The 26,671-nt window shown below is 35.7% G+C and overlaps 1 protein-coding gene across 1 annotated transcript in view; it reads right to left on the bottom strand.

Annotated features, from left to right (window-relative positions):
* The window catches only part of LOC114031725 (lipoxygenase homology domain-containing protein 1-like), a gene marked incomplete at its 3' end in the record, with an annotated part of 576,714 nt that overhangs the window by 166,353 nt on the left and 383,690 nt on the right, over window positions 1–26,671 (bottom strand). The window contains exons 28-30 of the mRNA XM_027846874.1: window positions 9,585–9,739; window positions 7,163–7,241; window positions 1,529–1,610 (exon numbers count right to left, since the gene is read on the bottom strand). Of these exons, the coding sequence (XP_027702675.1) occupies window positions 1,529–1,610; window positions 7,163–7,241; window positions 9,585–9,739 (316 nt within the window). The remainder of the gene's footprint in view (window positions 1–1,528; window positions 1,611–7,162; window positions 7,242–9,584; window positions 9,740–26,671) is intronic.

Below are 26,671 nucleotides of genomic sequence, written 5' to 3' on the forward strand. Positions count from 1 at the left end.
AGGAAGGAAGGAAGGAAGGAAGGAAGGAAGGAAGGAAGGAAGGAAGGAAGGAAGGACAGGTATAATTATCTTCTGAAGAAAATGAGTTACAGTGTGTTTAACTGATTAATTCAATTTCTGAATGACAAAACAACAAATAGAACCCTGCTCTCCTAACTTCAAGTGCATTGCTCTTTCCTCCACAATCCTCTGCCTCTTGGGGAATGCATTCGATAGTGTGTTATCCAATGGAGAACTCTTCATTAGAAAAGTTCCCTGGAGGAGCTAGACTTAAAACTATTATTTTAAGGAAAAGAGGGCTGCAGCCTGGCTGATGGTGAATAGAAAACTTTCCCATAAATTTGGTACAAAATGGAGAAAAAAAACAGAGGAAAGGCTGTGTTCAAGGGAAATGTAGGGGTAGGGTCATGGAAAGGAACAAGCATTAATTAAGTGCCTATAATGTGCCAGGAGCCATGTTAAGTGCTTTACAAATATTGCCCCATTTGATCCTCACAAGAACCCTTGGAAGTAGGTGCTGTTATTATCTCCATTTTACAGTTAAGGAAACTGAGGCAGATAGAGGTTAAATAACACAACTAGTAAGTGTCAGAGGCTGGATTTAAATTCCAGTCTTCTTAACTCCAAGCCTAGGGCTATATCCACCGTGCTGCCTGGAATGTGGGTGTCAGTGAAACCTAGACAGGAATGTTAGGGACAGCTTTTGTAGAACCTTGAATATTTGTCTGTAGGAATAAAGGGAAATGCTCTCTGATGGTGAGGGGCATCATTAGAGTAACAGTGTGAGGCAACATGGTTTTGTGAACTAGATATCTAGCTAAGTTTGCAAAAGATCAACTTTCCACTGACTGTTTGGCCTTGGGCAAGTTACATAAACTCTCCCAGTTTTGGTTTTCTTATCTATAAAATGAGGATAATGATACTTGGACCACATAGCATGCGGTAAGTACAGTTTGGAGTGGAGAGAGACCAACAAGACAGATTGAAGTAATTCACATAAGCTAATGAAGGTCTGGAAAATAGATTTGGTAGACCAGAAACTTGAGAGAAGAGAAAAGGAAGAGTCAAGAGATTTAAGAGGGGCAGTTAAGTGGCACAGTGGATAGAGCACCGGCCCTGAAGTCAGGAGGACCTGAGTTCAAATCTGGACTCAGACCAAACACTTGACACTTACTAGCTGTGTGACCCTGGGCAAGTCACTTAACCCCAAGCCTAAAAACAAAACAAAAAGAGAGAGAGAGAGAGAGAGAGAGAGACAGAGAGAGAGAGAGAGACAGAGACAGAGACAAAGAGAGAGAGAGAGAGTCAGAGAGATTTGAGAGTTATGGTAGTTGAGTTAGCCAGATTTAGTAAATGACAACATGTAGAAAGGAAAGATAAAGATGTTGAAAAAATTATCCTGAAATCAGGGCTCAGAGATAAGATCTTGGGATAATGGCAATGCCCAGAAATAGTAAATATATATATATATATGTATGTGTGTATATATGTATGTATATATATATGTATGTATCAAGAAATTACATACCTTTCACATGGAAACAGAACCTCTTGATCCTCTTCTTCTTCTTTAAATTTAATAATAATCTTCTCAAGAAACCATCCATTGCCTGGGTTAAATTGACAAAGAAAAATAACTCCACTTTTGAAGTCCTTGGCAAGAGGTATACCAACCTCTACATTTCAATTTCCTCTATAAAAATCTACATTTTCCATTATAAAAATCAATTAACAAAAGTTGATTGATGAAATATACTAAGATGTTTAATAGGATAGGTAATATACACATTTCAAATCATACCAGCAGAGAAACTAGTGCATGAACAGGTACAAGTGACTTCTTCATTTATTATTCATGGAAAAGGACTCAAGATCCAGAGAATCATAACATTTAAAGACATAAATAACCTTAAGAAGCAGCATGGCATAATACATAGAGAACCTCCTGTGATCAAGCATTGCCTTTGACACATGCTGGTTGTATGATCCTGGGCAAGTCATTGAACTTCTCACTGCTCTAAGATGAAAGGGTAACAATCTATATTAGTGGAGGAAGTTCCTCAAGGAGCTTTCTACATCAATGGTATCAAACTCAAGTAGAAATGGAGACCACTAAACTATTCATAAGGATCCATGTGGGCAACATACTGATTTAGAAAGCAACATATTAACATTATGTGTGTTCAATTTAGTTCAATAAACATTTGTTAAATGACTACCATGCACCAGACATTGTGCTAAACACACTAGAAACAAAAAGAGCAAAAGACAGTCCCTGTTCTCAAGGAGCTTACAATCTATTGTATTTTTATTGATTTTGTTAACTATTTCAATATATTACAATTTATTACAATAGACTATATTATAATCAATTGTAACACAATCAATTGTATTTTATTGATTTTGTTAAATATGTCCCAATTATATTTTAATCCAGTTCTGGGAATGTTGTTCAGCATTCAGCATATTTGGTACATCTGCTCTACAACAAAAAATCATGGGCCTGGTTCTCTCACTTCCTCCCCAAAAAAGGAAGGGTCTTAGAAATTACATATGTAGTCCCTTAAGGTTTTCAGAAGGCTTCCCTCACCATAACCTTGTAATGTATGTAGTATAAGTACCTTCTTCATTTTACAGATGAGGGAACTGTGGCTCTGAAAAGCTGAGGGATTTGCCCATCATCAGGTATACATATTAGGCATCTGAGCAGAATTTGAACTCAGGTCTCCAGACTCCAAGTTCCACATTCTATTCAACTATTCCACTCTTTCCTTTATCACAGAATTCAGAGCTGGTCAACCTTATGATTTTATGGATGAGGAAACTGAGCCTGAAAGAAATGACTTGCCTAAGACCATATAAGCAGTATGTAGCAGAGTTGGGATTTAAATCCAGGTCCTTTGATCTTAATGTCAGTACTTTCCCTACAATATTTACTGCACCTTGTTTAAGCAAAGGCTGATACTGTTCAGTAACACCATCAGAATCTTGAGTCAGATTTTGTCTATCCCTCAGCTTCTCCAAAGAAATTGTATTGATTTTTCTTGGACACCAAGGCTGAAAAGAAGTACTCTTTAGTGCACGAAAGTAATAATTGAGACTGAATACAGGCTAAAAAAAACTTTTTTGAAGAACTTCATGTTCTGCAAATTTATTTCACTTTTCAAAGGGAACTTCTTTAAAATGAAATCATTGCTGGAAGTCATCTTTCCAATTTGAAATGACTTGAAGATAAAATAGAGGCATATCAATCTATAATGAATTTGCATGGCAATTTGAAAAGTGCATAATGTTCTTTGGATCTCAGTGGATTGGTAGAATGAGTAGAGTTTTGTCAGATGGTTGGGAAACTTGAGGTGGAAAGGAATGGGGAGAATTGAACCACAACTTATTTTCAGGGAAAAGAAATGTAAATAGCTTATATTTATACATCATTCATTCTTTCCCTATAAAACAGCACATGATCAAGTTTTTCATTTGGTTGGTGGGTTTTGTTTCAAATAAAAGCTGTTAAAGGCAAAGATTTTAGCTGTTAAGAATTCAGCAGAATCAGTTCAAATTTGTTACTACTATATACTGAACCCACTAGAGCTGGGTAAATGGAGAACTGGTTCTAGGGGCTATCTCCTGGAATACACCTAATTTTGTTAAGGAACACACTGTGTTCATATACTGTATCTTACAATCATCAGATTTCATCTGCAGTTCCTTTATGGACCCAAAAAAGTTAATGATATTCCATAGGTGCCTCATTTGCAAAATAAGGAAGTAATTGTCATGGGGACTATTCAATTCAACACATGTAAAAACCAGATAAGTTGTCTGCATTTGAAAGAAGAAAGAAGAAATAATAAAATAACTAATGCACAAGGCCTCTCAACAATATTAAATAGTAGATACATCTGTCTCATCTCTCTTTCTTGTACCTCTTTCCTATCTTTGAGTATGTTCTTTTTCCATAGTGCCATCATGTTGCTCATCCCAAGTTCCCATAGTTCACAACCGAATCTACTTTCTTCCTAAATGGGCCATGCTCAAAATGACTTTCTTTTTCCCACCTACTCACAGCCCAAACTCCCATTCCCTCAGTTGAGAAAGTCTTTGCTAAGAAGAAAGCAATCAGCATAGTGGGACAAAAATCACTGGACTTGTCACGTGGAGGCCTGTCTTTGAGTCCCAGTCTAAAATTAACTAGATGGGTAGTCTTGCTAGGTGATGAAGTATATAGAGCACCAGACCTGGAGTCAGACCTGAGTTCAAATCCAGCCTCAGACACTAGCTGTGTGACACTAGGCAATTCACTTAATCCTGTTTGCCTTAGTTTCCTCATCTGTAAAATGAACTAGAGAAGGAAATGGCAAACCACTCCAGTGTCTTTGTCAAGAAATCCTAAATGGGGTCACAAAGAGTCAGACACAACCTAAATGACTGAACAGTGGTGATCTTGGGAAGTTACTAAAGCTTAATGTCTTCATTTTAGAGTCTCAAAGAAGGCAAATGACTTGCCAAGGTTGCACAGCTAGTAAGAGTCAAAGCTGGGATTTGTACCCTAGGATTCTGACTCCACACCTAGAGCTTCTTTCAATACACCAATTTCTTCTATCCTGGGCTTCTGGGTCTCTGGGAACTATCATCCTAAGCTGCATAGTAAGAGTGGAATATTGAGCCCTACTTAGTAAGGACACTTATATGGTATGATTTACTTGTCTATACATACAATGTCCTCATTTTAAATATGGTCTAAGGTTATCTTCCAGTTGTATAATCCCAACCTTTTTAGATTTTGATTAAAAATTCAATTTTAAAACACAATGGCTAAATTTAAGTACAGATTGAGCTTTCATTTTCTTCTCATTGAAAGAAGTAATTTAACATGAACAGAAAGGGCTTTTCTAGAGCAGTAAAACTTTCCCTTAGAAAGCCTTTCAAATGTGTTACTATTTAGAATGCAGCATTTAAGGTTGGTTCTTTTACCAACAGATCAATGGAAATATAAAGAGTAATATTTTATTGAAGTATTTCAATTCTTCTCTTTGAATTTAAATATCCTGTTTAGTTCTGTAAAGATAACTCACAGGCCCAAAGTGTCTTCACCTTTAAAAATTGTTAAAACAAACAAACAAACAAAAAGTGTTGAGAACCTCATCCAAATACTTCACTATACCATACCTATATAACTTTTCTCTGACTAAAACTTTGCTGAGGAGAAAATTAATAGTTTAGAAACAAAATTCCTTACATATAGCTGTCTAAACTATTTCTTCCATTTATGACTTATTTTTTAAAAGTATATTCAAAATCCTAATGGTCTATTCCCTTAATGTTGTATTTCTTCTCTCTCTCAGGAATCTTGGTAGCATATCAAGTTAAAAACAACAGTTTGCCCTTCTTCCAATCCCTTTAAATTCATCATTCAATCATTAAGCATCTTATAAAGTACCTACTATGTGCTAGGCATTGGGAATACAAAGACAAAAATGAAATAGTCTCTACCCTCACGGAATTTACATTCAATGAAGGGAGAAAATATGTACATTAATATGTAGACCCAAGACACATAGAAAGCAGATACCTAATTTCTTCTTACCTTTGCCTTCACGTATATAGAGACACACATGCAAAAATTTCTACCTTCTCTTTACATTCAAGAGGTTATTCACTGGGGCTTTTTCTAAAGTATGGTTCAGTTACTGTTCTTTCTGTATTTAGACCTTCTAAAATGCCTTGTTAGCCTTCCCCTTGGAGATCTAATGTCAGAATGATCAAACAAGCTCATGGGTAAGTCAAGGATTAATAACTACTCTGTGAGCTTTCCCACTTATCTTCATGGTGTTTCATGGGCTGCCAGCTCTTTGCCTAACTCTACCCAGAGCTTTTAGCTACATGTGCCATTGGTTTACACTGGTGGCTGAGTGAGAGGGCATCAAGAGATCAGTTCTGACCTAGTCACACTACTGAAAACAATTCAAAATATACAATCCTACTAATGCCAAGTCAGAATTGTCACCTCTCACAAAGGATGGCATAATTGTTCTTGCTTCTTTTGGTTCAAACTCATATTATTGGCTGTCTCTCTAATAGTTACCACCTGATTCCTTTTATAAACTACTTATTTTCTCCTTACCCTGCTTCCTTCTCTTTTTGCCATTTTCATTTTAATTGTTCTGGAAAAAAAGCCTACTTTCTTTTAAATGATATTTTAATGTTACTTCATCACATTTCAATAGTTTACTTTTCTTTTTACCCAAAGCTATATTATTCTTATAAAGCCCATGTGATATAATAAAGAAGACACTGAATTTAGAATTATAAGATCTGGGTCCAAGTTCAACTCTGTGGCTTCCTAGCTACATGAGTCTCAGCAAAATCAGGTAATATCCCTGAGCTTCAGTTCCCTCATTGATAAAATGAAGATAATAATACTTGCAACAGCCTTTGCGAGGATCAAATGAGCTAATATACTTAAAGTGCCTTGTAAACTATAATGTACTATATAAATGCAAGCTACAATTAGTAATAGAAGTAGTAGTATTAACGGTGATAGTAAAGTGTACTATGCCTGGAAACAATTTGTTGACTTTTTTTTTAATCCTTGGCAATAATGTGTAGCAATTATCAGGTCTTAATAACTCATGTTTACATAGTGTTTTGTTATCAGAAAGCACCTTACATACTTTATGATGTTAGGCAGGTTAATAACCTTTGTTGGCCTATTTCCTTATCCATAAACAAAGGGATTGGATTAGCTACATAGCCTCTTGGATCCCTTCTATCTCTAAATATATGTTTCTATAATCCCATTCTCCCATTTGATTCTCACAGAACCATGCAAAATAGTAAAAGTGCCATTGCCCCCAGTTCACATATGAGAAAACTGAGGTAAAGGGAGGTTAAGAGACTTGCCCAAAATTACTCCAATCCAAGTTTTCTGATTCCTAGACATGACTCTCAGTAACCAAGCTATTTCAAAATGTTTGATGTTGAATTTTATTTTAGCATTAGCTTTACTTGTTATATACACATAAGTAATAGCCATAAAAGGGATTTCCCTATCACTGCTTATGTGGGCTCTGCTATTTTACTTTTATCATCAGTATAACCTAACTTTTCCACTGACCTGAAGAGTTTGAAAAAAAATTCTCATCAGAAAGCTGCCTCTTACCTGGACCAGCCCCATCATGACTAATTAGAACTTTCTTCAGATCTCCAAGAGACACAGCCCTAACGACAAAGATGTCCACCTACACAATGAAAGAATAAGATGAAGGCATGTTATGTATGTGTAGCGCTTTGCAAACCTTAAAGTGCCATGTATGTGTTAACTCATTATTTTCTCTGAACAAACATTAATGTAAATAGAGTCATTCTTCAACTAAGTTATCTGGAAAGAGTTAACAGTTAGATAACCTACAGTCAAACTGGTGATAAGCTTGTTTTTGCAATAGTAAATATGCTTTCTTGTCTCTGGGTCCTGATGCTGCCTCTCTCACTTATGTCTGTACCCTTGGGTCAATCACTTAACCTCTTTGGGGCTAATTTTTTGAATCTCTCTCCTCTCTAGGTTTTCTTGGCACTGTTCTTTCTCTTTGGTGCTTCTATACATTCGACAGTTCCTTCTCAGTCTGCTTGCTAGATCTTCATCCAAATCATGCAACCCTTAACTCTGGGTACCAATCCCCAAGGCTCTGAGCTGGGGCAGCTTCTCTTTTTTCTTTATTCTATCTCACATGGTGTCCTTATCTGTTCCCTTGGGTTCATTATTTCTCTACAGATGATTCTCAGTTCTATATACCCAACTCTATTCTTTTTCTTGAGTTACATTACTAGCTCAACAATTGCCTTTTGGTCACCTTGAATTTTATGTGCAGTAGGCATTTCAAACTAAGAAAAAAACAGAACTCATTATCTTTCTAGAAAAACCCTCCCCTCTTCCAAACTTTCTTATTACTGTTGAGGGCATCAGTAGCCCCTATGCTCTCAACTTCGCTTTCATACTCAAGTGCTCACATTTATTCACACCATATGTCCAATCTGTTGCCGAGTCTTATTGTTTCTACCATCAAAAAATCTGTTGTATATTTCCCTTACCTCCTCTCACATAGCTACCCAAAACTATCTCACCAACTCTTGGCTGAACTACTGTAATAGCCTTCTAACTGACCTCCCTGTACCATCACTTCTCATTCCAATTCATCCTCTCTTTAGCTGCCAAAATGATTTTACTAAAATGATGCTCTGGCCATGTCGTCTCTCTCTTCAAAAAACATTGTGTTGGTGGATATTGCACACATAATATGTGTGCTTATGATATGTATTATATATATGTGTATATATGAATAAAAGAGGATTTAAATTAGGCCCTTATTTTGCTCGAATCAGTATTAATCAGTTCAGTATAATTATTCCGTAATAGTTAGCAATTATTAGTGATATACTCATCTAGTAATATACATTTAGTCAGTCTTGTCAATTTAACACAAGTATAGAAATTACATACATTAATAGATATTTTACGTATCTTAGATACAGGAATAATTAGATACGGTTAGATTGGTTCTTTCTTATAATAGGCCCCAAACTTTAAACTACAAGCTATAAGTTTACTATTCACTAATCTGTTATGAAGTTCACTTTCCTAACCACAAGAATACTGACTAGAGAACCTCCATCCTTTTGAGTGATGAGTTCATAACGAAGCCCAGCATAAGGGGGATGTCTTAACATTATATGTTAAGTTTTCCAACTTTTTGTGTCTCTGGACCACCCTCTCTTGCCCAGTGTGAGCAGGTGACCATCTTATGACCACTTAGTCACCAGAGATGACCCTGGCCTTGCCCATCCTGTGACCACCCATGCTGGTGCATCATTTCTGGCTCTCCTGGAGGGTCAAAAGCAAGGTCTATCAACTAATGAGACTGCATTTTACTTTGCCTCTTCTGAGTGTCTGGGTATCTGGGTAATACTCTAAAAGTAAGGCCACGGGGACCAGGAGGCATCCCAGATTGTGAGGAAGATCTGAAGTCCACTTCATTAGAGGAGACCATGGACCCTTTAATAAAATGCTATTGGCTTGGAGCTCTGCCTCAGTGGGTTTTTTTTTTTCTTGCAGATTGTATGTATATAAATACAAGGTAGTTAGGGAGGGCACTAATGGTTGGAGGTATCAAGAAAGGCTGTAGATAATGATGCTTGAACTAAGGAAGTAATGGATTTTACATGGCAGAGGTATACATTACAAGCATGTAAGATCAGCACATAGAAGTCACACAGTAAATATTTTTTTTAACAATAGAACCACAAAATCATGGGTCTCATTGCCACCCAGCTTCCAGAGGTGGAACTAAGTCTAGAATTCATTTCTTTCAACTCTTAATCCAGAGGCAAATAATATGAAAAAAATAATTATAATTCAAGGAAAAGGGGAGAATTCTTCAATGAACTGTCTGAACAATAAGTGATATATGAATTGAACATTGGGGAGATGGGGTAGAGTGCATCTATCTGGTAATGCATATGAAAATTTGGCATATGGGAGAGGGCAGAACTGTCAAGATTGTGGTAGGAAAGCATTATTTTTTTTTTACCTGTGCTTGTTGGAACTTGACCTTGTTATTCTTGGATTGATGAAGCTTTCGTTTCCCAGAATCTCCCCTGGTTCCAATAAGGTTGATTAACACATTAGCATCTGTTTCAGCTCCTAGCTTTGAGCCAGTGTAGACATGAATCTCATAAGCCACCACTAAAACGTGAGAAGTGTACACTATTATTTCATTCATTTCTACTTCTTCCTCCTTTTAAATCTACCTAAAGCATACTTGAAAAGGAATCAGAAAATGCTTTCACTTTCCTGTCTGTCCCATGCTGCAAGGTCCCTGGACCCAGATCTTATTTTTTTTTTTTCAGTTGGAACCCAATTCAGAATCTCCCAGCTATTCCTGGAACTCCTGCTTCAAAATAATTATTACCAGCAATTATGCTCTCTCAATAACCACTACACTTTTCCAGTTATTAGAGGGACTTTTATTAAAAATTCTCTCTCTTAATTAGATGAAAGTGGCAATTTTTCTTCCTGAAGTTTGGCTGTTCTAATCACAGCTGGTCACTCATGCTGCTACTTCACGAACATTACTATTCCAATAATGGGGATTTTTAATAGCCCTCGAGAGAGCGAGAGGAAACTACAGAGATCCTAAAGAGATGCAAATTTAAATACAATCTTTAAAAAAGAGTCTGGAGGGGAACTAGCACATTATAACTCAGTAAATTTGACCTTAGGTTTAGGGCAATTTCCAAGATGTTAATAAAAAGGTATTAATTAGGAATGAGTTTATTCACGCTAATACTGCTAAAAATGAATAATAATTTGGACATAGAGAATGTCTTTTACTACAAAGGCTTCTGAACTGTTTAGAACTCAGACTACTCATCATCGTGCAAATGCATTCACAGAAATTCCCATGAACATTTTCCAAAGTACTAAGACATGAAAATGCAAGAAGTTGGAAAACAATGTGAGTGAGGAACATTGCCTGTGTTTTCATCAGGCAGAACCTTTAAAAAGACAAATCTGCTTATGTTGGGAAATGTTAAAAAACAGAACCAAACAGAAATTATAGTGTAACTTTAATGCTTTGAGAATCTGTGAGTTTTAGTGGTTTAGGTCCTCCCTCCACTAGAGATCACGACCTTCTGTAGTTTGTTAAAATGTCTTTGAGAGTTACTCTCATCACCCTATGGTTAATCTCATGATTAATATCTCTTAAAAGAATTCAACTGATCCTCAGAAAATAGACAGGTCAGTATAGTGGATTTTCATGTGAAACCCTTCTAATTTGGTAAATCTCTGCCAGGGCTTCTACTTTACTGACATAGATTTTGAGAGCCCACAATCCTCTTCAAAATGAGAAGGAATGAGAGATGGGCAGATAAGAACTATCCCATCCTAAAATACTCCAGAGTAAAATGCTATTGAGATTTGTTCTAAACCATCAAGAGACATTTGCAACTAAATTGCAAAACAAGGACAAGGCAAAAAACAAACAAACCCACAAACTTGTTAATTTCTTTCTTTTTTTTTTTAAGTAACTGTAGTTACCAGATTTGGCAAATGGCAAATCTCAAAATGAAACAGAGCCAAATCAATGTTAGGTTTCATTTACAGTTATCAGTAAGGAATCTTTTGTATTAAAAAGCATTGAAGACTATCACTACTGTGAGAAAAGAATGCATCTATCAAACATGACAATGAAATACCTGCACAAGGGTTTACATATGTTTTTTTCTCTCTTTTTAATAAATTTAAACTTAAATACACAATAAGAAAAGAAAAAAAACCATTATAAATATAAATATTGAAACTTAAATACAAAATAAGAAAAGGAAAAAAAGTATTGCCTTAGCAAAACATGAGAGGATTCAAAATATAGAGCAATAAATTTCCATTTCAAGAAAGTCTATATAATAAATACTATGCATTGTGTTCAGAGCTATCCATCTTTTCTTTGCTTCCTTGTAACTTTTCTTTTGCTCTCTGCTGTGCAATTTTTACTTTGTCCTTTTTTCTCCCTTCCTCCCTTCTTTCCCTCAAGAAGGCTACAATTAAGTATATATATGTGTGTGTGTGTGTGTGTATGTATATATGTATGTGTGCATATATAGGTATGTATATATGTAAGTATGTGTGTATATATATATCTAACCCATGCTTTATATGTGTACACACATATATGTATATGTGTATATACATATATACATACAAACATATACAGATACAGACAAAGATATATACATACATATACACCTACATACACACATGTACATATACATATACATATGTACAAGTATGTCTATATATCATATCTAGATATCTATAATCATATATAGACATATACATTTATATGCATCTATGTAAGACCATACTATGCTTATTTGACCTCTGTTTCTCTGAGGGTGAATAAAGACTTCATTCAGAAGTATGAATCTTTCCACATTTTTTCTAAGTCCACCAACTTGTCATTTCCTACACCACAGCAATATTTCAATCTTATACTGTCTAGTTATTTTAAACAGTCTAAAACAATATTGATTAATATGGCTGACATATAGTATAGTTTCCCTATTTTTCTCTTTTGATTAAATCTATTTTAGCTTTAACTTTGTCTGAAATCATGAGTACTATTCTTGCTTTTTTTCTGAAATAAATTCTATTCCTGATCTTTATTCGTGTTTGTATTTATCTCTTATTTCCTATGTCTCCTAACTCAAAAGAGTTACCTTACTTTGACCCACTACCTTGCCCTCCTATTACTTAACCTACCCCACCTCCAAGGATTCCTCCCTTATCCTCCCATTCCCATTAATCTAAACACCCTTCTATACCCCCCATTATCCTATTCCCTCACTCTCCCCTCTAAAAATCCCTCCCTTATCTCCTCCCCCAATGCCCTTGGCCTTTTATTTCTTTCTGAATTTAGAAGACTTTTATATCCTCATAGATAAATAGATAGATATGCATAGTTCCCTCTTAAACTCATTCCCAATGAAAGTAAGTTTCCAGAACTAATAGCCCTCTTCCCCATATAATTCCTCTGTGTCAGTTCTTCCTCTCAAACATCATTTGCATAAGGTAATAACTCTTTTTTACTTTTTCCTAAACAATTTTACTTTTTACAATCATATCATACTCAGATCTACTCAATCTTTATTTTGAACTACCCAATTACTAATAACAATCTTAGATACACTTTTTACATTTCCTCATACAAAATGTAAACAATCTGTCTTTATTGAGTCCCTTGTAATTAGTTTTTTAATATGTAATTTATATTTCTCTTGGATCTTCTATGTCAAATCTTCTATTAAGTTCTGAAAGTCTGGCAATTAATTCAATATTCTTTTTTTTTTTCCATTTAGGATTATGCTTAACTTTGCTGGGTGTGGTATTTTTGGCCACAACCCCAATTCTTTTGCTCTTCCAAATATTGTGTTCCAAGACCCATGGTCTTTTAGTAACACTGCTGCGAGGTCTTATGTAATTCTAATTGTGGCACTTCCATGTTTAAATTTTTTTTTATTGTTGCTTGTAATATTTTTCTCCTTGAGCTGGGGGTTCCAGAATTTGACTATAATACTCCTGTAGGTTTTCCTCAAGGGATGTCTTTCAGGTGGTGATTGGTGAATTTTTTTTTCTATTTCTACTTTTCCTTCTTATTCTAATACTTCAGGGCAATTTTCTTCAATTATTTTTGTATTATTGCATCAAGATTCTTTTTCTGATCATAGCTTTGAGGTAGTCCGATTATTCTTATGTTTTCTCTTCTTTATCTGTTCTCCAGATCAATTGTTTTTCTTATGACATGTTTCACATTCTCTTCTATTTTTTCATTCTTTACATTTTATTATTTCTTGGTCTCATAACTTCACTGGCTTCCCCTTGCCCAATTCTGATTTTCTTTTTTTTTAATTAATTTATTTTGAATTATCAACAATCACTTCTATAAGCTTTTGAGCTTCAAATCCAATTCCGATTTTCAAGGAGTCATTTTCTTCCTTAAGATTCTGGATCTCCTTTTCTAATTGGTTGACTTTCTTTTAATAATCTTCTTGCATTTTTTGGATTGTTGTTACTTTTTTTCGCTCAATTTCTCTCATTTGATTTTTAAAGTATTTTTAAAGTCTTCCATGAATTCTTTTTGGGCAGTTGACCATTAGATGTTACTCTTTGGGGTAGGAGGGGCTATTTTTGCTTCAGTATTCTCCTTTGAAGATGAACCCCAGTCTTCTCTATTCCCATAGTAATTTTATATGATTGAATTCTTTCTCCTTTGCCTGTTCATTTTGTTGTTGTTGTTGTTTGTTTGTTTGTTTGTCTGTCTGTTTGTTTCGTAGCAGTTTATTTTTTGTAGTCATCTCTAGTCCTGGAGTATGAGAGATGGTGCCTCTGGCTTTAGATTCTCCTTCAGTTCTTCCCTCTGTCCTGGAACCAAAACCAAGAACTTTGCACTCCTATAAATGCCCACAGCCAGCTCTGTCCTTGCTCCACTGTTCTGGCTTTCAAAGAGCAGGCATGTGCGGGTGGTTCCTTCTTACCCAGGGGCATGTCTCAGCAGCATAGCTGGGTCTGATGTTCCTTATCAGCAGGAGCTCCCTCAATCTTATTGTCAGATGCCTGACTCGCCACATTGTCCAGAAGGTGAAAATTCCTGTGACTGGGGCCAAGTCTACCTCCCAACCCAGTTAACCCCAGGGTTCACCACTTGCTGTTTGAGTGGAACTAGCCTGGAGGTGTTTACTCTTCACAGGGACCAAACCTCAGTCCTAGGATTTTTCTTCAGACTTTCTCCAATTGTCCCAGGAGGACCACTGTTCTGCCACAAATCTTGTTTATTTTTACCATTCAATGTTCTCCCTGAGGCATTATTTTATCTTGTTTGGGTGGGAAATCTGGAGAGCTTGGAATTTTCTAACCCACTCCAGCAACTTCCCACAATCCTCTTATGTTTTAAACCCAAAAATGACACCCTTCATTGTGTAAATAGCATCACTTTCTTATTACTTACTTGTTCCTCCTCTACTTCTCCTAATCCCCCTTCCCCCAAATCCTTTCACCCTCCCTCTTCATTCTTCTTCTAGATTTTTTTCTAGCCCCTTTACATTTTTTTTTTCAAACCAAGAACAGCATTTGCTTATGTCCCATCCAATTTTTCAAGATCTTTTAAGATCACTGGCTATGGTGTAGCATTCCCATTTGCCAGTTCTTTCAGGATTTTATAATATAATTTATCCAAGGCTAATGATTTGAACTCATTGAGGACTGCAGCTAGGTGCTCTTTTAATATTATCTCTGTTATCTTGTGTTTCAACTCCTTGTTAACCATTTTTCTTCAATCATTCTAATATAAACATAGTTCTCTTTCATAGAGAAAATAGAAATAAAAGTTGAATACTTTTGGTTTCTTTCTCTTGTCCACTATCAACCTAAATAATCCAAACAACAGACATCCCTTCTTTGCTTTTCTTGGTAAGAAAGTAATTAATTGACTAATTAATTAACTAATTAATAAGACCTTTTGTTGTTTTTGTTGTTTCTTCTGATCCACCATCAACCAAAATCCATTCAATTCATTCTGACCTATGGTAGTGCTGATGCTACTCATGGAGAACTCTGCTACTTTTCTGTATCTATCTTCAATTAATAGACCTTGCTTCTCATCTATATAGAAGTTGTATTGATAGCACTGTTTATTGTTTATGTCAAGTCAACATATGTCCACTTCAGTGTCCCTCAGCAAGCATCACCAACCACTACGAATGATTTCTTTTTCTTCTTCTGACCAGTGAGGATGGTCTCTCTGAATAGTTCATGTTGATGCCATTCAGCATTATTGCTTAAGGTTTCTTTCTCTTCACAGCATCGAGGTCCATTCTCTCTGAGAAGAAAATCATAGCTGTGTGATGGTCTTTATTCTTTCCCTCCCATTCTTCCTGCTGCATTCTTCTGTCTGCTAACCTCCTGATATAGGATTCCCTTCTGCCTCTTCAGATACATGTCTCAGAATTTGACATTACCACAACTACTTAAAAGTTATTTTGAGTTCTTGTGGCTAATATGACTTTTTTGAATGAAGTTTATATTTCATCCTATTCAAAGTATCATAATAATTTCTTTTTTTATTAATTTATTTTGATTTATCAGCAATCACTTCCATATGCTTTTGAGTTTAAAATTTTTCTCCCCCTTCCTCCCCACCACCCTCCCCAAGATGGTGCACAATCTGATATAGGCTATATATACACATTCCTATTAAACATTTTCACATTAGTGATGTTATAAGTAAGAATTAGAACCAATAGGAGGAACCACCAGAAAGAGGAAACAAAACTCAACAGAAGAGAAAAAAATAGCAAATAGTATGCTTCTATTTGCATTCAAATTCAATAGTTCTTTTTTAGGATGTGGACAGTATTTTCCATCATGAGGCCTTGGGAGATGTCTTAGATCATTGTGTTCCTGGAAAGGGTTAAGTTTATCGATATTAGTTATTGCACAATGTGGCTGTTATTGTTTACAATGTTCTCTTGGTTCTACTCACTTCACTCAGCATCAGACCATACAAGTCTTTCCAGGCTTTTCTGAAGTCAGCCTGTTCATCATTTCTTATAGCACAATAGTATTCCATTACATTCATATACCACAACTTGCTCAGCCATTCCCCAATTGATAGATATCCTCTCAATTTCCAATTGTTTGTCACCACAAAAAGAGCTGTTATGAATATTTTTGTACATGTGGGTCCTTTTCCCATTTGTATGATCTCTTTGGGATATAGCCCTAGAAGTGCTATTGCTGGGTCAAAGGGTATGCATATTTTTATAGCCCTTTGGGCATAGTTCCAAATTGCTTTACAAAATGGTTGGATAAGCTCACAACTTCACCAACAATGCATTAGTGTTCCAATTTTCCCACATCTTCTCCAACATTTATCATTTTTTTGTTTTGAAAACAAGAAAATCTTGGCCAATCTGATAGGTGTGACGTGGTACCTCAGAGTTGTTTTGATTTGCATTTCTCAATAGTGATTTAGAGCATTTTTTGTATGACTACAGATGGCTTTAATTTCTTCATATGAGAACTGCCTGTTCATATCCTTTGACCATTTATCAATTGGGGAATGACTTGTATTCTTATAAATTTGACTTAATTCCCTATATATTTTAGAAATGAGGCCCTTATCCGAGAGACTGGTTGTAAAATTTCTTTCCCAATTTTCTACCTTCCTTCTAATCTCAGGTGCATTGACTTTGTTTGTGCAAAAACTTTTCAATTTAATGTAATCAAAATTATCCATTTTGCTTTTCGTAATGTTCTCTATTTCCTGTTTGGTCATGAATTCTTCTGTTCTCCATAGATCTGATAAGTAAACTATTCCTTGCTATCCCAGTTTGCTTATAGTAGCAGCCTTTATATCTAAATCATGAACCCATTTTGACTTTATTTTGGTATATGGTGTGAGATTTTGATCAATGCCTAGTTTCTGCCATATTCTTTTCCAGTTTTCCCAGCAGTTTTTTTTTTCAAAGAGTGAGTTCTTATCCCAGAAGCTGGGGTCTTTGGGTTTATCAAATAATAGATTACTATAGTCATCGCCTATTGTGTCTTGCATATTTAACCTATTCCACTGAGCCACTACTCTATTTCTTAGCCAGTACCCAGAAGTTTTGATGATTGATGCTTTATAATACAATTTTTTAAAAATGGCTAGGTCACCTTCCCCTGCATGTCTTTTCATTCGTTCCTTTGATATTCTGGACCTTTTGTTCTTTCAAATGAATCTTGTTTTTACTTTTCTAACTCTATAAAATAATTTTTGGTAGTTTGATTGGTATGGCACTGAATAAATATATTAGCTTAGGTAGAATTGTCATTTTTATTATATTAGTTCAGCCTACCCATGAGCAACTGATATTTTTCCAATTATTTAGATCTGACTTTATTTGTGTGAAAAGTGTTTCATAATTGTGTTTATATAGTTCCTGGGTTTGTTTCAGGAGGTAGACTCCTAAATATTTTATAATGTCTATAGTAAGTTTAAATGGAATTTCTCTTTCTATCTCTTGCTTTTGGGCTTTGTTGGTAATATATAGAAATGCTGATGATTTATGTGGGTTTATTTTATAGCCTGCAACTTTGCTAAATTTGATTATTATTTCAAATAGTTTTTTACTTGATTCTCCAGGATTCTCTAAGTATATCATCATGTCATCTGCAAAGAGTGATAGCTTTGTTTCTTCTTTGCCAATCCTAATACCTTCAATTTCTTTTTCTTCTCTTATTGCTAAAGTTAACATTTCCAGTATGATACTGAACAACAGTGGTGATAATGGACAACCTTGTTTCACCCTTGATCTTATTGGAAATGCTTCTAGCTTGTCCCCATTACATATAATGCTTGCTGAAAGTTTTAGATAGATGCTATTTATTATTTTAAGGAAGACTCCATTTATACCTATGCTCTCTAGTGTTTTTAATAGGAATGGGTGTTGTATTTTGTCAAAAGGTTTTTCTGCATCTATCATAATAATTTCTAAAAGGGAATATTAATAGAGATTTCTACAGTACGATTCTCTCTCTCTCTCTCTCTGTCTCTCTCTCTGTCTCTCTGTCCTTCCCTCCCTTTCTCTTTCTATCCCTCCCTCCCCCACATGATAATAGACAATTTTACTTGTGCATATATTAAGATATTTCCTATGAGTTGAAGCATATTAATTAACTTTCCTCACACACTCTCTCCCTATAATTATAAGAAATCTAGCCCAAACCAAAAAGTCAGTCATTTAGGGCTTTTTTGCCCATTTAAACCTTCTACATAGTTTAACATATCAGGGGTTTTTATTTTACATCCCCTTAAAAGACTATGGGATCATAGAGTTAGAGCTGAAAGAAACCTTAAAGATTATTCTTTCTAATCCCCCCTCATTTTACACATAAGGAAACTGAGTTACAGAGAGTTTAAATAATTTGTCCAGTGTCACATAGATAACAAATGGAAGAATTGGGATTGAAACCCATATCTTTTATTTCCAAATTTTTTTTAATTTTTTTCTGATGTACCCTGCTACCTCCTTTTAATGTAAATTCAAACCCATTGTGGCCATTTGACAATCTTCTCTGTCCTATTTAGCTCCCCTTTTGCTCACATCAATGACTCTTCTTCATTATTTAAATTAGTTACTTATAACTTTTAGAATAGAAATTTTATGGATTTTATGGTGTTTGTGCCTGACTGTTTATCTCAAAATCAGCCTGATTAATTTTGGAGAGGATCAGCATCAGAGCTGTGTGATGTCTTTTATTTTATTTATTTTTTTATTTTTTTACCACTGCAAGCTATATAGTATATGGGAATTTCGGACAACAAAGTAAGTCATGACTATGATGAAATCATGGCTCACTGTAATATTCAAGTAATGAAAACTTACATTCAATAATTTATTAAATGATCTAGTTTTAGGAAAATGAAAGTTCCAGCAAATCCAGTCAGACTGAATTTCTCCAACTCTACCATGTTTTGCCTCTGTGCAAGTTTTAGGATAAGTATCAATAAAGCATCATCCATATTATCTAATTGGTCTGGTCTACAATTTATGCCAATGATGTTGCAGTTATAATATACATCTGTTTCAAAAAGGCATTAGAAAGGGGCAGCTAGGTGATGCAGTGGACAGAGCACCATCCCTGGAGTCAGGAGGACCTGAATTCAAATCCGGCCTCATACCCGACAATTGACACTAGCTATGTGACCCAGGGCAAGTCACTTAACCCCATTGCCTAGCCAAAAATAAAAAAAAAAAGCATTAGGCAAAATCTCTTACAATGCTTCTGCAAAAATGGATAAATGGGAACTAGGTGATATTTCAGGCATATGGATTGAGAGCCAATTATGTGATTAAAAAGCGTTTAATTTCTAGATCAGTTATCAACTTAGAAAGTTACTTATTATTGTGCTAATGGATTCTTTCCTTTGGTATGTTTTGATTAATATTTTTATCAGTGACATAGAAAGAGACATTCATGGATAGATTACCAATTTTTTGGATAATGTGTAACTGAGATTGTGGATGCAAGTAGAACATGGTTGATAATAGTATGACACAGGCTTGTAGTTACTTGTCAAATACTAAACAGAACCATGTGTACTCAATAAAAGCCATACCCATCACACCTGCATAGAGCTATCAAATATACTTGGAAAAATATAGCAGTCATTTAATATTGCATCTGGAATGAGTTCTTATTGGTTGACAATGTTCAGGAAGACAGATTTCCTTCTTCCTAACTACCAGCAGTAATTGGAACCATTCAGATACTGGTGGCTTAATTATTAATATTTGTCCCTACATAGGTGAGGCACATTATTGTTAGTGTGGAAAGCTAAAAAAAAAAGGGTGACTATTGGAATGGTTGCATGATGGCATGACTGAGGCAACTCCTCACTTGCTCTGTTGAAATTCTACCCACCGTATGTCAGGCAACTTCTTCCCACTGTTCTCTCCCACTATCCTTTTTCACAAATAATACTTTCCTGAACTAGAATATGAAAAATAGACATGAAAATATCGAATACATCCACCTTACTAAGCATTTCTAAGTTGTAGTTGAATATTGTATGGATGTTCCTTTCTTTCTATGCTGGTAAAAACTGATGGTACTGTTAGGTGTGTTTACAGCTACCACCACTAGCTCCCCCTTATGATTACTGTTGAAATGAAAAACGTTTTCACAATCTGTCCCCCTTTCATCATCTTTGCCCTTATATTAACGTCATACAGTGTTAAAAAAAAATAACAGTGGGCTTAGAGCCAGGAGATGATATTCAAATACTGTTTTTAAAAAGAATTAGTCATTCTCAAGCTCAGGCAGGTCTCAGCTTCTCTGAGATTTAATTTCCTCATCTATAAAATGACATTCAATCAACTATCATTTCTTAAATGCCTAGTATGTTCCAGGCAACATGTACATATACAAGTAGGGGACATGAACTAGACTAGTGATTTCATTAATCTAGGGAGGTTCCAGGTAAGGATATTCCCTCTAATAAAATAACTGGAATGAAAAGCTGGTTAAATATTAGAAAAAATAAGCATAATTAACTATATTAATAACAAAAAATTGTCATATGATTATATCAATAGATGCAGAAAAAGATTTTGATGAAATACAATGCTCATTACTATTAAAAAACACCAGAAAGCATAGGAATCAAGGAAGTCTTTCTTAAAAATAAGTAGTATCTATTTAAAACCCAGGCCAAGTATTATCTGTAATGGGGAATAACTAAAAGCCTTCCCAATAAGATCAGGGGTGAAGCAAGGATGTCCATTATCACTACTATTGTTCAAGATTCTATTAGAAATGCTAACTAAAGCAATAAGACAAGAAAAATAAATCAAAGGAATAAAAATAGAAGATGAGGAAATAAAATGATCACCTTTGCAGATGATATGATGATATACTTAGAGGAGAGAATCAACTAAAAATTAGTGGAAGTAATTAACAACTTTAGCAAAGTTTATGACTGAACAAGAGATACAAAGGATCATAGGAAGTAAAACAGATATTTTTCATTACATGAAACTTAAAAGGTTTTGCACAAAGTTAATGCAGACAAAATTAGAAGGAAGGCAGGAAAATGGGGAAAATTTGTTACAGTAAGTTTCTCTCCTAAAGTAAAAATAAGGTGTGTATCCCAAAGAGATCAAAGAAAAGACCTATTTTTTTTACAAAAATATTTAGAGTAGCTCTCACTGTGGTCACAAAGAATTAGGAATGTGGGGGATGCCCATCAATTGAAGAATGGCTGAACAAGTTGTAACATATGATTGTGATGAAATTCTGATGACTTCAGAAAAACCTGAGAAGACTTTTATGTCCTGCTGCAAAGTGAAGTGAGTAGAACCAGAAGAATATTATATACATTAACATCAATATTATAAAATGATCATCTGTGAAAGACTTAAATCCTCTGATGAAGACAATAATCCAAGACCATTCCAATGGACCCATAATGAAAAATGCCATCTATATCAAGGGTGAGAACTGAGAAACCTTCAGTGCAGATTGAAGCACCCTTTTTTAACTTTATCTTTCTTATTTTCTGTATGTCTTTTTCTTTTGCAACATAGCTAATATGGAAATATGTTTTATGTGATTTCACATGTATAATTAATATAATATTGCTTGTCTTCTCAAAGGGTTGGGGAGGGTGGGAGGGAGAGAGAGAATTTAGAACTCAAATTTTTAAAAATTAATATTAAAAAATGTTAAATCTAATTGGTAAATATTTAATGAAAGAAACAAAAATACATTTAAAATACAAATAACAACTAGCATTTCTATAGCACTTTAAGGTTTACAAACCCCTTTCTAAAATATTATTCAATTTTATTCTCACAACACAAAGAAATAAATGCTATTGTTATCTCCATTTTACAGATGAGAAAAGAGACAGAGAAGAAATGGCTTTCCAGGGTCACACAATTAGCGAACGTCTGTGGCTAGATTTGAATTCAGGTCTTCTTAACTTCATGCCCTGCAACCTATCTACTCACCACATAACTGCCTCTACCAATGCAGGTCATCATTCTGCAACCTATAGTCTTAAAGTATTAAGAGGTTAAAGATTTTCCCAAAGTGACACAGCCAGGAAGTTTTTAGAGGTTGGTCTTGAAACCAGGTGTTTCTTGCTTCAAGGCCAGCTCCCTAGCCACTCTGCCCCACTGCTTCTCTTATATATATACTTAAATAATACATACATATAGTTAAGTATATACAGAATAAAACCAAGGTACTTGGGGAGGGAGGTCACTAGTAGTGAGGAGAATCATGTAGAAAGTGGTACTCAATCTGAGTTTTGAAGGATTTAAGGATTCTAATGAGACAGAAGTTTAAGAGGGAGTTTCACCACCACCACCACCACCACCACCACCATCATCATCATCATTAATACAACCTTTATTAAGTGACTCAAGGATTTGTTGTGAGAAAAGGACGTTGTAAATCTCAAAGTGTTATATAAATGTTATTTTTTCCCAATTAGTACATTTATAGTCTGCTTTCTGTCAGTTCTCTAAGAGTTAAGTCTTTTAAGCACTTACTGCTGTGTAATCAAGTTGATATAAACTGCCCAAAGAATTTAGAACTCAGAAACAGATGGCAAATGAGATACAGCATTAAACATGTGGAGAAATTTCAGTTTCAGCCTTCACTTAGGGTTTGTGGGCCAAGACGCTGATTCAGCCTAGCACCGGGGTGCTCAAGGCTTAGAATTCAATGTACCTCTTTGATAAAATTAATGACCTGCATGGGTTTGCAAAAATAATCAGAACAAACCACTAGTCTTTGCCCAGTCCCCTATTCAGTCTGATAACATTCTTTTCCCCCCAAGCCTTCCTGTCAGGTCTCCAAGTTAAATGCCAAGGAGCTATGAAATGTGCTAAAGAGGAACACTTCAGAGATCACGTCCTTATTTTCAGATCAGGCAATGACTGTGAGCTCAGAAAGATGCTACTTCACCTGAAACTGGTTGCAGAATATAAGCAATTGTTCCAAAATGGCAGCTATCCTTTCATTACTAGGAAACTAGTAAAAGTAAATATTTTACAGCAAATACATTTCTATTATAATGATGGTTTCTTTTACCCAATGAGTGGCAGAGTGCCTTGGGCTGGCATTATACCCAGGGCCATAATTCTTACTTTCCTACTGTAATTTCCATTTCTCCTGGAAAATGTCTCTTTTGGAAATGCCATGGTAGGCCAAATAGGCATCCTTAGCAGTCCAATGGTCAGCTATCTAAACATTCCTTAGGACAACAAATGGAGAGAAATCAGAAGCCTACTTAGTCTTGTCCTGCCAACATGGCAGATGGTGAATAATCAGAGGAAAGTAGGAAAACTGTGTTAACAAGCCTAATTTGGCAGTATTATTCTATTGAAGGAAATTTCTCTCTGAACCCACTAGCAATCTATTTATGCCCCTAAATAATGGTGACTGACAAGCTAATTGTTTCCCAAAGAACTTTATCCATTCAAAAGATGACAATGATCTGAGCAAGAAAAGGCACAAGAATCAAAGTAATTGACTACTATAATTGAGCTAATACAAAGTTTAAGTCTTAAATGCAGAGCCGTTATTTTTTTCCTTTCCTAAATCAGCTTATTGGAATCTCTAATGTGTTTTGCTATTTTTTTTTCAAGCCAGTAATCATTAATGTAAGGGAGGCAGCAAAATGGCTTAGTGAATATAGTTCAAATCTGGTCTCAGACATTTACTAGTTGTTTGACCCTGTCTGGTCATACCTCTGTTTGCCTTAATCCACTGGAGAAGGAAATGGCAAACCCCTCCAGTATCTTTACCAAGAAAACCCCAAAAGGAGTCATGAAGAGTCAGTTGGACAAGACTGAAAATGACTAAACAACAATCATAATTCTTTATTTATGGACCAGGATTGGCATAGTAGAAAAAGTCATAAGGCTAGGGGGTTGGAGGGCTGCCGACAGATAAAAAGAGCACCCCATGCCTGCCAGTGCACTGAACCAAAGTTCTAGTTACCTTACACTAGTCATGGCTCTGCTCGCTCCCTTAGAGAGTTTCTCCTTCTCACCCTGCCCCTCCATATACACTGGTTTGTTTTTTTTTGTCCCAGAAACGGCTCTTCTATATCTCAAGTCCACCTAATTTCCTAAGAAAAACCTAATAACATTCTAATATAATTCAACTAGCATATCAATCACTTTAAGAAGCAGTGTAGTATAACAGATAGAGAGCTAACTGTGGAGTCAGCAAGGGCAGGGTTTGAGTCCTGCCTTGGATACATACTGACTATGTGACCCTGGACAGGACACGTAATCTTTCTGTGCCTCTTGGCAACTCTTCAGGTCTATAGATGATAAAGAATTTGCTACTCTTCATTGTTAAAGAAAGTTCCTCACTAGGAATTCCCTATACCAATGAAACTACAAGCCTAGTTTAAAAAAAAATAGTAATACATCAGTAATGCAAAATGTGCAAATTAACAGAAAGCCAGGTTTCATTTGCTGAATTACACAACTCACACAAGTATTACCTATTAGTATAACCAGTCATCCTCTCGTGACCCTAAGAGAACCCTTGCCCCCTTTTTTCCCCATCTCTCCCCAACCACAGACTACATTCCTTCTTATTCCTTGACTCCTCAAATGTGTTGGATGAAATGGGAATCATCAATTCCTCCCGATGACTGAGAGGCCTTACTATATGCCCTGCCGCCACATCCTAAGGTCATCCAGACCTTATTACCTACCCTGCCTACACCCCTTAAAGTACCAGAAATTTTCATCCGAACTATTTATGTAAGCTAAAGACACCTAAGCCTGACCATCTACCCCTTATCTATGCCCTTAGGACTTCCAAGTCTTACCCTCTCCCCCCGTAGCTGGTGTGTGTGTGTGTGTGTGTGTGTGTGCGCGCGCGTGTGTGTGTGTGTGTATGTACTATCTCCCACAATTAAGAGTATGGGTACATTGAAAGTAAGAAGCATCTTATTTTTTTTTCTTTTTTGTGAACTAAGTGCAGTACTTAGCACATAAGAAGTGCTTAAAAATGTTTTTTTCATTCATCCATCAGAAAGTATAACAAAAAGTGCTGGTTTCAGGGACCTGTTGAAAGCATTAACTATTTGTTTACTCTTTGTATCAGGAGTATAAAAAATAACATTAAATCAATACTATAAGTTTCTTGAGGGGAGGGACTGTCTTTTGCCTCTTTTTGTATCCCCAGCATTTAATACAGTGCCTAGAACACAGTAGGGACTTAATAAATGTTTATGGTTTGGTAGATGTGATATGTGAAAGCCCATAGTGCAACAATGGAAAAATATAACATGACCCGAATATGTCTTACTCTGCAACCTGATTATACCAGTGAGCAGGCAATAAACTACTTTCTTCTGAAACTGCATTCATTCTCTGATCCCTTATGGAAACTAAATAGTCATTTACTAAGTGATAAGGAACAGTCAAGAACTCTCCCTTCCAGAAGATGTCTAGTTTTCCATTATGTTTGCCACTCCACTGGGATTCTTTATCACATGCCAACCTATAAAACTTTTCACTAAGTTTCAACCAAATGGAGGGACCCTAGGCAATATCCTAAATTCCAGAAGAAGAAAAAAAACTCTAAGAAAAAGAAGCTCTAAGGTTATTATGAATAAAAACTAGGCCACAAAAGGGAAGAGCAAGGGAAAGAACCATTTAAGAATCTGCCCAGTGAGGTCCAGCTCATATCTGGGGAAAGTCTGGGTGGGGGATGTTAAAGTCAATGTGATACAGGGGAGAGAGCACTGGTTCTGGAAACTGGGTTCAAATCCTGGTTCTGGTGCTTACTACCTGTCTGACCTAGGGCATGTCAATAAAACTCCTTACACCTCAGTTTCTGTAAAATGAGGGTTTGAATTATACGGCCCTTCTAAATCTCTGACAGGAAGTAAGCAGACAGGTTTTGAGATATTCCTATTACTGATGGATGCTAGGTTCTAGAATGTTCTCCTTCCTCTCACCATCAGCATAGAAACTCCCACTAGAAACAGGTTTTTGTGTTCCTCAACTTCCCATTCCCATCTCTAATTTTTTGGGTCTCAAAGTATGTGGGGACTCCCTTTTTAGGCTCAGAAACAATAGCTGAGCTCTCAGGGGCTCTAAACTGGTAACCTCATTTCCAAAAGTTAATAATGGATAATCCATACACATTTCAATCTGCCCAATTTACTAACTTATTCCCCACTCACTAGTCATCTTAAGCCCAGAGTTTATTCATGGCTATTGAAGAATAATTATTTTTCATTGCATTTAGTCTTTACTACATTTATTCCCCCAAATGAGCAAATATGTAGTCTGGGAAAGGTGCAACTGGATAGATTTGCTAGCCTTCAAGATAAATGATCAATCAAAGTATATCAGATTATCAATAACTATCATGTATTACATTAAATATTTTTGTTGAAGAAAATGCCTTATGATATGGTTGGTGTGCTACAGCTAAGAAATTACCCTTTTAAATGGGAAATGCAAATGGAAAAAGTTTCATTTGCTAGTTTGGGGCAAAAAAATGAATAGAAAGTTGCTGGGGAGCCATGCT

The sequence above is a fragment of the Vombatus ursinus genome, unplaced genomic scaffold (genome assembly GCF_900497805.2).
Source record: "Vombatus ursinus unplaced genomic scaffold, bare-nosed wombat genome assembly UNPS02015255.1, whole genome shotgun sequence".
Classification (NCBI taxonomy): domain Eukaryota; kingdom Metazoa; phylum Chordata; class Mammalia; order Diprotodontia; family Vombatidae; genus Vombatus; species Vombatus ursinus.